We start from the raw sequence: 14,603 nt of genomic DNA, 5'->3' as shown, positions 1-14,603 counted from the left end.
AGATCACCACCCATGACATGAACCTACCTCCTTGCAAGGTTTGAAAGCACAAATAGCACCATATGAGGAGTTTCAAAAAGCCAACTGGAATGTTTATTTGAAAATATTGAAGGGGTTTGATGAAAAAGTTGCATTAGAATTTTCCCAGAGCTTTCGCCACCATAAAGCGACTGTTCGGGATTTGGACATTACAGTCACAGTGGAAACTATTGCTAAGGTGTGTGGGTTACCTTTGACGGGAGAAAAATTTTCCTAAGAAATTTAAGCAATCCACGGATTTGAAGCCAACTCAAAAGAAATTCCTGCAAAGAGGACAGTCTGTTGAGATGGTTTCTGGGTAGGGCACTAAATTGAAGTATTTACCCAGAGATTGGAAGGAGGTTGCAAAATTTATCATCCAATATATCACATGTTAGGGCAGATATGTGTATGTCTTCACCCAACATTTCAAATTAATGTTGCACTTGCGATGAAAATTATTGGTCTGCAATGTTCCATATTTCTTACATCGTGCTCTGCAAAGGATGTCTAAAACTGTAAGAAGTGGAAAACCCAATTGTTTATCCCACCATTGTTTGACAAAACTTCTGGTAGTCAAAGAATTGAAGTTGTTGTCTCCACCTCGTGATTGGGAGTCACTTGTCAATTCTCAAGATGATGAGGACACACAGCCCTCTGAGGAAGAGGAATCTCCAGGAGAGGGTTACTCCAAAGATAAGTCTTATGATGAGGCGTCTGTTTCTGAGGATGAGGCTTCTGAAGAGGAGTCTACTTCTAAAGGAATTGAATCATCTAGTGAAAATGAGGAAATTAGTAAAAAGAAGCCCAAATAAGTCTTGTTAGGTCTTCGCCTCAGTCCACACAAACCCTACAAACCATAAGTTTTGGACGAAAAACAACCCGAAGCACGTCAAATCCACAGAGTCAAAGGAAGCAAACAAACAAAAAAATTTAGAAGAACTCCCAAGTCCAAGTAAGCAATGCAGTAGGAAAAAGAAATTATCAGAGCCACCACTCACTAGTAAATCCTACGACGGGAAGGAAAAACATAAATTGGGCACTCCTACTAAGCTAGATAACCTAGCAAAATAGCCAGTAATTTGGTGGATTCTGAAGATTTAGTGGTCCTGTTTGAAGTAACTAAAAAACGGGGAAAATTCAACAGGGAATTTAGTAAGGAAAAGCGGCAAAAGGTGAAAGAACGGGAACTCCCTAAATCCAGGAAACAAGCAATTAAGTCTCCAGAGGATTCCCCTAAAAGTGATCAAGAGGATGTGCAAAGTACCTCGCATGGTAGTCCATTACTTGTAGATGATCAAAATAAGGAAACAAGGGATGCCACTCCAAAGGAAACAGGGGACGTGCCATCAACAGAAAAAGGTCAGGATCAGGAAATAGGAAATGTTATTCAGGAGATATGCATCCAGAAGAAAATGTAGGGGATCCAGGAGAACAAATGGACTATTTTGATGGTAAAAAGATTGAAGAAAAGATTATGGAAGAAGAGGGTGGTGATGGAAACGGACAATAGATAACACCTGGAACACCAAAGTATGTTGTAAGTCAAGAAAGCCTTGAAAAAGGGGAAGTTGTTGAACAATCTAAAACTCACATTCTTATAGCACATGAGAAGGAGAAAATAGATGAGTTGGTTGATAATAGTGTTCGATCATCCAGGACTAAGAGACAGGAAGCCGAAGAGGAATTTGAGGAGGAAGACCCTAAAGTGATAAAGGAGAAAGAGTTTCAGGATTTGCAAGACAACGTGGTCAAACTACAGATAGAGAATCAGACTTTACTTGAGATGCTACAAGAAGCACACTCTGTTATCAATTCACAGACATAAGAGATAAGTAAACTCAGAGCATAATTTGACAAACTAGCAGCCTCTCATATGCCTATTCAAGAGAATAAGTAGAAAATTCAAGCAATACAACAACTGTGGGTCAATGAAATCAATAACATTATCCAAAACCTCATTGCTCCCCCCGGTTTGTAGCCTGTATTCCCTAGCATGAGGAAATGCAAATTGTCCAGCTGGAGGGAAATGATGAGCACAGGAAATTCCATTATTTTTACTCCACATTTTCCTCTTTACCTTTATATTTATCCATTTTCTTGTCACCATTTGTTGAAGGAACCTTAATATTTAATAAAATATGAAAAAGAAGTTAGGATTGATAAATTATCGAAAACTATAATAATGTTGATTGTTTTATGTCTGAAATGATAGGGGATGGTTAGGAAAGAGGTCGAAGTTGTTAAGGGTACAAGAATCATGGGAGATCGGTGGAAAGGAATTGACAAAGAATTTGTTTGATAATCGATCGTTTTGATCAAAGATAGTTTGAAGTTTGTTTAAAGTTTGTCTTACTGAACTATAAGTGGCTTGCAGCCCTTTGTTACTTTAATAAACTATAAGCTTTGAGCGGCCGATAGGCCAAACAAACAAAACTTATTATTAGTATAGATGATCGATATATATATGCCTTTCTATTTGAACTTTGATAATAAATATAATATATCTGATCTTTGTGAAGTTTAAACTCTATGAATCTGTGTTCATTATTACTATGAAGGATTAGTGCATAGCAACAGTTCGTGTTTGTATTTTATCACTTGGCGACCAAGGAGGCAGGGTCCATTCTACGGTTACCCAGTGATTTTATTATTAATGTCTGGTTTGTGTGTAAATTGTTTGAATTTTAATTTTGTTTGATTTGATTTGAATAGATTGTTGAATACAATTATTTCCAAACATTTAACTCTTCATTTCTTAGTATAATCTGTTACAATGTTATGATTACTTTGGATTGAATCTAAATGTTCATTTTGTTTGATTTTTATATTTTGAATTAAATAAAAATTTTGTAATTGGACTATTATTTTTATAGTTTGTGACAATTCCTGGCACAAGTGCGACAAGAAGTAGAACTTTCAATCCAATCTTCTAATCTAGGAAGTATGAAGTGTGGTTTAATTTGGAAGTTTGATTTAATTTAGAAGTGTGAATTAGTTTAGGTTTAGCCTATTTATTTGATTTCAAGATTAAATTGCATTTCATCCCCACTTAAATCACTATCTTCATCCCTTAGGCAAACAGCCACAATATCTTTCATAAGTTTACGCTTCCCAGATTGACACTCACTTAGGTATAAACTGGAGGAACCAATACCAAAATACTCAATACCAAAGCTGAACATAAGGGCAATTCTTATTTCCAATTCTACTCCACAATTTTACCCAATCAATCGTTTTGAGGACCAAATTTGGGTCTTGATTGAGAAGACTAGGGCATTGGGCACCTTGGTCTTGAGCTACGACCAGGGCACCCATCACCCTTGTCTTGAGAATCGAGACTTACATTAGAGGCAGAGACAAGAGATAAGGTAAAAATATGATTTTCTAAGGTGGTGTGAGCAGAATCAAAGTAGTCATCGGGCACTGAAAGATAAAGCACCAAGTTGAGGTCTAGGTGAGGATGAAATTGTATGCAGATACAATTTACAATGCTACAAGGAGGATTGGATGAAAACCCAATTTTATATTTTGGGTGATTCATTATAAGATCCATAGTTAGATTACAATATTCATATAGCTGAATGTTTCAACTAGAGATCTCACTAAAAAGTTCAATAGGTAATATTGTCAATTTTGTGAAGTCTCGTTATGAGACAAATTTGCAAATGTTGGAGGTTTATTGATATATTTTTATTCATTTGGTGAGTTTCATACCAGTATCTATGAAATTATATTATTTAATCCATTCATGAAGTCCAAATAGAATAAGAAAAGCTTTAATAAACCTTGGATGTATGGAAAAAATAAAATTCCACAAGTAAAGCTTATCTTTAGATATGTGTTAACTATTCAGAAATAAGACATAAGGAAAATGGAGTTTAAGGTGTCCATGATATAATAAGGGGAAAATATTATTATTATTATTATTTGGTCATAATAATATATTTTTATTAATAATCAAAACATTTTTCAAAATTGGAGCTTCATCATCCATCCTTCAAATAACAGTATCGAGATCAAAAAACTTTAAGTCTGAATGCAAAGAAACTTCATCCATACCCATGACCTATCTACTACATACATCCCTATACATCATATCTACTATATCATCTGAAAAATAAATAAAAACCCGGATGCAAAACACCAAACAGTTGAAGCCTTGCAACTAACCCCGCCCTACCTATATTATTGATAAATTTTGCCTTATTTCTTATTGATGGCTTTCAGGTGTCCATTGACCTAGTAGTCCTTCAACTCAAATCTCCCTCTTGGTACCTCCTTTGTCCCAAGCTTTGCTTCCCACAAACACACTCTTTCTCCTTCTCACACAGGTAGTGCCGCAAAGAATCCAAACCAATAAAGGCTTCTGCTCTTCACTCCTCTTTGTTTATCCCCATTTCCCATCAAATGAATGGCATGAATTGTTAAGGGGTATTGTTTGAATATTTACTTTCCTCTGCTACCAAGAAACCCACCCCTATCGTAGCCCTTTCCAACACAGATAGAAGCCCATACAACCAATCTTCAACTACACACCCTTTTAGCACCCATTCAAATTCTTCATTCCTTCCCACCTCTGATCCCCATGCTGCCACCATTGAGACGATGTCAGCATTCGTCTAATATCTGTGCTCAGTCGTCATGAAATCTTCTCCAAGCAACACCTCTATAATCTATAAAAATGTGTCATCCTCAAATTTAAAGAGTCTTCATTATCTTTTCAATATTTTTTCCACTAAAAGCCAATTGTTGTCGTGGTATAACTAGAGAAAAGGTGGCCTCCATCCTGATTCACAATTGCCACCCATCCTTATAAATGAAAGCCAAACCAACATTCACAAGATTTAATACCAATTCAACCCCTTTCTCATCAATTAAATGCCACTATATGCCATAAATGGCTTTATGAAATGGCAGCAATCCACCTCACCTCACCTCAAGCTCCAAATTATCAAAATATTTGAACGCACCCTTTGTACCATCATCAAAACTCACTTCCCATTTGGACAGTCTATCCACCACCTCATTCCCATCTCTCCCCATGTGCCCAATTTCGTAAGCTTCAAAGGTTGCTAAAATTTGTTGGCAATGATAATACTTTTTTAAATTTCATGCATTAATATCTCATTTCTTTACTGCATTTATTATTATCAAAGGTCCCCTTCTAGGTATATTTTTGAAAAGCCCAATTTTTTCCCCATTTTCAAAACTTTAATCGCCATCAAGGGCTCAACTTTGTTAGTTGTGCCCTTGGAAGCTTCAATGCTCCAAAGGCAATAATATTACCCTCCCAATCTTTTGTCACAAATCCTACCCCTAACAGTTTGGGATTGCCTTTTAAAGCCCCATCAAAATTTAGTTTATGCCATCCTTCCTTTAATTTAGACCATTCTAGTGCCTTTGCCTGATCACAATCCGAATTAACCCAAATAGGCCCATTAACAGAAAAGATATTATTATTTAAATATGTTAAAGTCTTACAATTAATTGTTTGTTTGGGAGCCTTGAGAAATCGCACAAGGGAGGGGCGGCTATTATTCTAGAAGCTTTTGCACGTCATGAATGAAATATTAACCATATGAAGAGTATTACTTTGGGCGCTAAGGAAATAATACTTCATATGACTTATACAGGAATCAATTTAATTGATTCATGTGGAAAATGTTCTAATATTTGAGCCCGACTTTTTAGAGAGAAGTTGAACTAATACGGTGAACGATTTATAGCTAATATTTGGAGTCGTTGGAATAAACGTACTTCTTTTCCTAAGCCGCACCATACATACTAGAGGTCATGAAAAAAATTATTCTAGATGGGCGTGATTTTTTTATTTTCTTCTCAGTGGCAAACTCTACCAATATGGATAGCTAAGGTCATGGCGTGAAGTTCTCTTGGTGACAAAGCTCTTTGTATGGCGTGCTTTCTAGATTGCGTGGAGTAGAGTTTTTATTGTGGTGTGGATTCCCTGCATGGTAAGACTCATTGTTGGAGTGTATTCAAATTTGATTGGTATGTGGGTGCAAGTTTTTAGCGTGAGATTTTCTTCTTGGTGCGGGTCCTATTTTCAATGGTTTGAGCTTGTGCTCCTAATGCATGAGGGTCTATCTTGCCTGAGAATAATGTCTAGCATGAAGCATAAAAGGAAAATCATGGACCTTTTTAGTGAATCAATATGGGAGGAATTATGATATCATATAGATAGGGATAAAAGTCGGTTAATGATATTAAGGTGCACAATTTTTATATATTTACTATGTAATAATGTTACTCATTGTAATTTCCTGAACTGCATGTAATAAGTGAAAGCAGTTGCATATCAAATTAGCTCTTAACATTTCTATTTCAGATCTAATAGGACTGAGTTCAAGGTATAAATACTACAACACAAGAAAATCACTAGGGCTCAAAACTCTAGTTTGTATCCCTAGTATTTCTTGCTAACATTGGTTCCATTGCAAGGACCTAGTTAGGTTTTATTGAGGTTTATCGAGATTTTTTTCAAATTCAAAATCTTACACCGAATGAAAGGAGAAAGAAGATGGAGAAACTATGAAAATTTGTAAAATTCTCCTCTTGACACCTACCTTGTGAGAGGGGGTTAGGCCCGAAGGGGATGGAAATTTGAAAGGGGGAAGAGGTCTAAAAGAGACCCATGAAGGGATGTGACCAATAAGAAAAGTTGTCGGATAATACCATGGGAGATCTTGTGGAAGGCATGTTTCTTGGTTGATCCTTTGAAGTATGCACAAGTTCACTATGGGTTCTTTATTATTCAAACATGGTATCAGAGCTATGGCCTTATAAAGCCCTTCTCGTATTGGTGAATTGAGTTGTTGCTAGAATAGAGATTTTTGTTTTTGCCTTTTGAAGTAGGGTGCTCACATCAATGACTAGGGTTTAATCCCCCTAGATTTAAATTTGCCCCCCTCTTTTTTAATTCGCCTCCATATAGGCGATTTTTTCCACAAAGTATATCTTGGGCATTACAAAGTTAGAATTTTTAAATCCATATATTGTTGGAAAGTTGGTTTCCTCAACTTCGTAGTGGTGTAGGCTAATCCATCCAATTTCTTTGTTTATCAATATTTATTATAGCTTGAAGTCAACCATTTTATTTAGAATCCTTAACTCATAAATTTTTGCCACAATCCCAAATTTTGTCATTCTTGCAGTGTTAGAAAGGTATTGAGGAGCTTTATCATTTTGTCCATGCACTTTTTCCAAATTCAACCCTAGGTACTATCTATTGAGTTTTTTCAATTTGTGGCATTTGCTTGATAGCTTGGACATCTTGATATTTGAAGAGGTATTATTTGTGAGGGGGCTTCATTTTTAGTTTCCTATCATTTTTTGAGGTTTCTATATTCATGTGATGGTGCTATCTTTAAGATTTTGAAGAATTGTCATAGTTTGCAATGGGTTCTAGATTTCATCCTTCTTTGATCATTTTGAAGAGAGGGAAGTATAGCCATTAAAGTGATGACATCATTACCCATCTTAGAGGGATTCATTTGTTATCATATTTGTATAATCTTGCTCCCCTACTTGGCATGCCTTGTTGGAAATTTATTTGGAAATGAAATAGGGATCATGTGTTAAGAGTTATTCTTATGCATGTTGATGGTGACATTTTGGAGTCTATTGTTGATTTTGAGTGTCCTCATGCTATGTGGACTCACATTTGGGAGTTATATAGAGATCCTAATATTTATTCATTCCCAGATGATCCTATTTCAGATTACAATGTGCCTCTTCATTCTATAGATAAGATACCCCACGATTGTGATACTTTGGAGTCTTTTGACACTATTAAATTTTGCAACACAAAAGTTTGCTACACAAGCCTACAAGATCAAACAGCAAACTATAACCCATTCCACAAACGAGAGTAGCAATAAATAATGTCATATTCATTAAAAGCAAAGATTACATAATGAATGCTATAATGCATAAAGGCATTCTTTATAGAAAGCAAAAAGATGCCTAAGCTAAATTTAGGAGAATCAAAGTAAAAGCATGAAGAGCTAAATAAAGTGAAACTAAAGAACCACTAAGTGAACTTAAGCAAAAAAGCATAACTAATAGTTAAAAATGCTCTAAAAGACACTTCAATTGAGGTTGCTTCAGAGGTTCCTAATTCTCCTTCAAATACACTTGATCCATCTTCACTTTCATTGACTTCTTATCCAAATTCATTTGAGACTTACATCATTCGTAATCAACAAGAATATTATTGTCTTTCAAATTTAAGTGGACATATTTTAACAATATTTGTATTCAAAATTTGTTCGTCAATTTCCACAGTTATAGTTTGTCACCTTCCTTTTTTATTTGGCATGTACCTTATTGGACTATGGAATCATTATCTCACTTGGACAAGGAGACACATGAGTATTTTTTAGAGATACCATCTTCATTCTTCCTGCTTCTATATTTCATAGCATATCTTGAATGGGAATGACGCATGCATCTATAGATGGTTTTGTTTCTTCCAAAGGGAAGATAAGTTGTTTGCAAGCATTGGATCATGTTTTGTCTTCACACACTTACCATTCTTAAAAGTGATTATTCATTATGAGAGGACTACATAGTCACTGTCTTTCTCTCCTATAGGTAGTTATTGATTGGATTAGATTGTGATGGATGTAGTTCTTGGGTGTTATTGATGTTGAGACCTCCATACATCATTTTATCTTTCACTTGTACATGAATTGCATTATCTCTTTTTTGGAGAGGATTTTTATCCCATAGAGTTTTCTCCTTTTCTCTATTTCTGAGATATTTGTTGAATGATTAGTTGTGCATGGGTGCCTAACATGGCCTAGTTGTTGGGACCCATTTATTGCATTCATCATATTAGTCTTGCATCATTTGCCTAATAATTTCACTCCCCAAGTTTCACCTAAGGGGGGTGTTGGTGTGAATGAGGTTATATCCTAACTAATTCATAGTTAGAACCTATTCACATATCAATTTTACTTAGGCTTACGTGAACTAATTTTCATATCATAAAGTTACTTCATGTAACTTGTCATTTAATGTTGTTCATAGGATTATGTTAGTTACCCTAGATTTTGTAGTCTAGGCTCAATCCTTCTTATGAATAGAAACTATTTTTTTGTGAGCATGGCTTCTAGATCCCTATTGGTTACCTCTACCTGCCCATTTGTTTGATGATGGTAGGGTGTTGATTTCTTATATCTTAGCTTGTATTCATTCATGAGTGCTTGAAGTAGTGTAGATTTGAACTAGGGGTTCTGATTTGTCATAATTTCCCTTGGGACCCCTTACTTGGTAAAGATTTATTCATAAATAAATTATGCAACCTTATTGTCTTTAGTATGCTTCATTATGTTGACTTCAACCCACTTTATCAAGTAATCAATGCAGAATAAGATATGTGCTTTGTTGTTTGAAGGTGGGTTTAATAGTCTAATAAACTCCAATCCCCATTTATCACTAGATCTTCCATGATCCCTTCTGGTTTTACTATTGAGCTATCAGCTACCTGTAGAACTGTGGGTGTAGGTTTTAAGACTAGCAATTACAAGTTTTTTATTTTTTGCTCTAGTCGTTATATTAACGGTTGCTTCTAGGTCAATTAGTGTATTTGGTATCAACATTCCATTGATTGTGACATCAACCATAGGGCTACAAAGATTAATATATTCAAGAACAATGACCCTCCTTGACATAATGTTCTTGTCAGTTGTCACACCACATGGAAAATTGTTGGATTCTTTTACTTGTTGCTTGGTTTCTTGAGGCATAATTATTTAATGGTTTTATTTTAGATATGCACATTCTTAATTTTTTGCAATAATGAAATTTTCACATTGGCATTCTTACGTTGGTCTGGAAAATTAAAGGGTGGTTCAAATTATGGCAGGTTGTGAAAGCGGGGCTTGAAGATGTTATGGATATCCTACATTAGGATTTCCTTATGGCTAGTTGTTCATCCATTGTTGTTGTTGCTCGTTTGAATTAGGTATCTTCCAATTAGGATATTGGTTCTAGACTTGAAAATGTTTAAGGAGGATTACTTCATAATGAGGAACCATAGTTCATCCAACTAGGAGGAGGTTGATTTTTCCATTGATTCAAATTATCATAGGAGTTATTATAGGATAACGGATCCCAAAGAATGCCTTTTCTCTAGTTCCATGGCTTCCACTGGGCTAGGTAGAAAACTTGTCCATCCTCATCTTCTAAAGCCATGAATTTTGGTTTATCTTCTATACTTGCAATCCTCTTAAATTTACAGTCTTTTTTCTTATAGCAATAATGAGGGCAATATTTAGTCAAGATAACCTCTGCTTCTTCATGCTTCTTTCTTGCTTGCATTGTACCCAATTGAGTATTGATATGGCTAATGATGTATTGGTTCATATCCCCTCGTTTGTAGTATTCCTTATATTTCTTAAATAAATTCTTCTCCATTGAGTCCCAATCAAGTATTGCATCTCTTTCCAGACTCATGAACCTTCTCAAGGCAAAATCCTTGAGTGTGGTAGGAAACAACTTTAACCTATGGGCATATGTAGTGTAGTCATAACTACAACATAAGACATCAAATCCAAAAACAAATGGGTTTGGGTCTTCAATGATATGCCCATGAAAGTTTGGAAGATTTGAAGGTGGTATGTTTTTAATAGTAGCATTCCTCTCTTGACATACAATGGGAAAATGGAAAGTTGGTGTTTTATTATATTTGTCATTCTAACGATTAGCTTCTCTCATGTTGGCTCTTGGTGGAGAGTTGTGGGATGAGGAATTATGAGATGAATTGGAACCGGCTCAAGAAGTGGGTGATGATGGAGGAGAATATTACATCGATTGTGTTTCTAACACACTTTCTTGAATGGATAGGCTATTGATATTGGGAAGAAACCTTCCAAAAGGATCCCTCCTCTGCATACAACAAAAAAAATTCCCTTGTTCTAGCATATCTACATATGGTTAGTAGGAAGTTTTGATGTTTGTTCAAATCTAAATGTCCTCAAAACTAAAAGTAATGAATTCTATTCCAGGGAGAGTATGGAAAACTATGAAACAACCTAGATAACTTCATAACTTGACACCATCCTCAATAATGGTGCCAAAAATGTTGAACCTTTTATTTCCACTTGTGATTGGTGTTAGTCTAATAGCTTTCATAACTTAGGGATAGTTATCCAAACAAATCAACCCTTGGGTTGTAATCTTGAAATGGGATTGCACTGTATGTACATTAAGAAATCACCTAGTTTTTTATCCTATGCTACTAGAAAAGATTGTAGTGAAAGAAAATGCAGGAAAGTAACTACCAAGAATTACTATTACTAATAATGAAACATTGCAAAAAGAGCAAGTACAATGAAAACAAAGCATAATAAAACAAGTAATTATGACAAGAACAACTATGGCTAACACTTATACTATTTCTATGAAAGGAACAATAGTTGCTACAAGATAATGTTAATAACCAGAATGCTAGGCTACAATTGTATGAAATCTAATTGTATACGGTGAAATTTGGAAGATTAAAACTATTGCAAAACCATAAAAGATCTAACCACATAAAACCTTATTTCTACAATCAAGAATCCACCATACACCAATGAAAAACTTAAAACATGCAAATCACAACAAAATAGAAAGATTATACCATTCACATGCTTAGTAGGGTTTGATCTCCATTGATCTTGTTTCGTATATTTGCTCTCAGATTTTATGTGTGCACAAAAGTTCAACAAAGAATGGATTGCTTGAAGACTTGATAGATGCATTAGAATTAGGATTGAAAGGATAAGAGTGTCCTCTTATATAGAAGACACCTTAGAAAATGGAGGGATAGGATTAAGAGGTAAAAGGATAAATGGTCGGATAGGATTAAAGGGAAGGTAGGGGAAATAATAAAAATATGAAGGGAGTAGTCAAGGATAAAATGAAGAGATAAATGACAAGTGTCATGGAGGGAAAAAGCTGATGAATTAATTAAATAAATAAAGATTCATTCAATTAATAGAAGAAGTGGGACCAATTAAACAAATAAAATATTTATTTATTTTATGGAAAGAATAATTTAAATAAATAAAAAATATTTATTTAAATAGGGAAAGGCTAGAAGAGGCTTAGTGAATTAATTAAATAAATAAATAAAATATTTCATTAATATAAGGCTTACGCTAAAATAATTAAATAAATAAAATATTTATTTAATTAGGCTAGAACAATTTTAGGTGTCTACACTAATAATAACTTAAAAGGATGTAATTAAAATACATAAACATAAATTTGAGTTGCATTACTTCAACTAGCCCCCCTAAGCACTCTTCAAAGGATCAACAGAATCAGATAAATAATTCAGCAAATGCATTGTCATTTATATTTAGTAGGAATACATGTCATTTATCATATAGTCATATTCAAAAAAGAGACGTTAATAGTACTAAGAATATTAATCTTTATATATTCTATTTGGACTTATATATAGCTCGAATCTAACAACTCAAGCTATAAATAACTTGAAACTCATTCCCCAGATTAGGAAGATATTGATTAGTAAATAATGAAAACTTAAAGTATCATAGTCTTTATAGGATTGAAAGTCATCAAGATATAAATGTCCACTTCCAACAAAATAGATCATTTAATAACACTTCCACAGGTAGTAGGTAGTTGGTTGTGTCATTGAAGACGTCGACAAATGAGTGACACTTCTTAACAGCATAAGGTAATCGGGTTGTTTGTTGACTGGTTCAAAGTTCGTTCTGCCTTTGGCTGCAAGAGGTTACACAATATCGATTGCGAGAACAATTTCACCCAATTTGACAAGAACATTGCATAGCAAGTTAGCATGCAAAACATCTAAATCATAACAATTATCCAATATCATCACATCACACACTTATATATATATATATATATATATATATATATATATATATATATATATATATATATATATATATATATCCGTATCCATTTAAATATGCATATTAATGTGCTTGTATAAGGTTTTGGTAAGGTAGCAAATCATGTTAATGTAGGTTTTTTATTTTCCTTATGTTAGGGGGTATTTATTTTTCCTACACATATTATTTAAGCTTGCTTAGGTTAATAGGAGTGGTTTATATGAGGACACGTGGTGAAATACTTTAGGTACATGTGTAACTCTCCACCTCACATGGGTAGTTAAGTTACACACCCTCTTTTGGCTTGTTGTGCCACCTCTCATAACCACTATTTTGTCATTTCCTAAGTGGGTTATGGGTAGTTGGGTTTCACACCCTCTTTTGGCTTGTTGTGTCACCTCTCATAACCACTATTTTGTCATTTCCTAAGTGGGTTATGGGGTAGTTGGGTTTCACACCCTCTTTTGGCCTTATGTGCCAACTTTCTCAACTCCTTTTTTGTCTTCATGTAAGGAGGTTATGCCACATGTTTTGGCATTTACCAAGAAGGTAAAACCTCCCACTTTTTATGGGGAATAGGAGTTAATGCACCCCTTGGATGTATATGCTTATATTTTTCTATATAATAAGCACTATACTTTCACCTTCATTAGTCAAGTTAGTGGAGTGATAGCTCGGTGAGAGTCTTCTCCAAATTCTCCTCTTTGTCTCTATTTCTCTCTCATATTGAAATTATCTTCATTCAGCTATTTTGATCTTCGATCATCCGTTGTGTGAGGAGTTGCATGTGATCTACGACCGACATCAGATCTTGGCTCGATTCTCACTTCTTGCAGAATCTCACATGGTATCAGAGCCAGGTTGTCTAGTATAGCTCATTGTTTTTGTTTTTTTTTTTATTTGAGGGATTTGAGACTTTTATATAGCTAGTATTTTCCTTAAAAACTAAGTATGCTCTTCTCCTGCATTCTCGTGTGATCTGGAGAATCAGAACAGTTTAAAGGAAAATAGCTTCTAGTTAAATCTGGTTTACATGTATGTGTTCTTGTAAGATCTGGGTGATTGCAGCTTTGTGGTAATATTGGAAGCTTAATAAGAATTTCCAAAGTGTCCATAAGGCTTGACAAAGTCAAAAGTGACTTTTACTTCACCAAAATCAGAGTTTGGAGGACATAGTAAAAAAATCAGAGTAAATTTTTTTTTACTGGAGCTGTTTTCATTTCGGCTTTAGTGTTCCAACTTTTGTTCACTTTCACGAAAAACGATTTTTGGGTTTTCTTCCCAGCATCAAAAAACTTCTGGGTTTTGGATGGTATTTCCAGAAAATTAATAAATTTTGCAGAAATCGAGCTTGAATAGGGCCTAAGCCGTTTTTCTATCAGGGAAATTCAACAACCTTTCTTAAAAGTTGCACAACTTTTGCCTCAGGTGTCAGATTTTTGCAAACAAATACTTGACGAAAAGCTGGAAATGAGCACTCTCCATTATTGCAGGTCTAATTGAATTTTTTTTGCCTTTATCTATCAGATATTAAAGGTTGTATCAATTGCTTCGTTTTCTCTTCAACTGGTCATATCTTTCTCCTCACAACTCTGTTTTTTCAAAAACTAATAGTTGTTGGAAAGGTATTGAGATAAATTAAGCAGTTATAAGGCTAATTTGTTTCAGATCTTGTCTCAAATTATT

At 34.6% G+C, this 14,603-nt stretch overlaps 1 protein-coding gene across 1 annotated transcript; it reads left to right on the top strand.

Annotated features, from left to right (window-relative positions):
- The first annotated feature begins 524 nt into the window (after positions 1–524).
- LOC131876430 (uncharacterized) lies at positions 525–1,846 on the top strand. The gene is made up of 3 exons (XM_059221859.1): positions 525–813; positions 1,117–1,380; positions 1,623–1,846. Exons 1-3 carry the CDS (start codon positions 525–527, stop codon positions 1,844–1,846), a joined length of 777 nt encoding a protein of 258 aa, XP_059077842.1.
- Positions 1,847–14,603: the final 12,757 nt, after the last annotated feature.

Source organism: Cryptomeria japonica, chromosome 1, assembly GCF_030272615.1.
Source record: "Cryptomeria japonica chromosome 1, Sugi_1.0, whole genome shotgun sequence".
NCBI lineage: Eukaryota > Viridiplantae > Streptophyta > Pinopsida > Cupressales > Cupressaceae > Cryptomeria > Cryptomeria japonica.
This window is presented reverse-complemented; position numbering and strand designations above follow the sequence as displayed.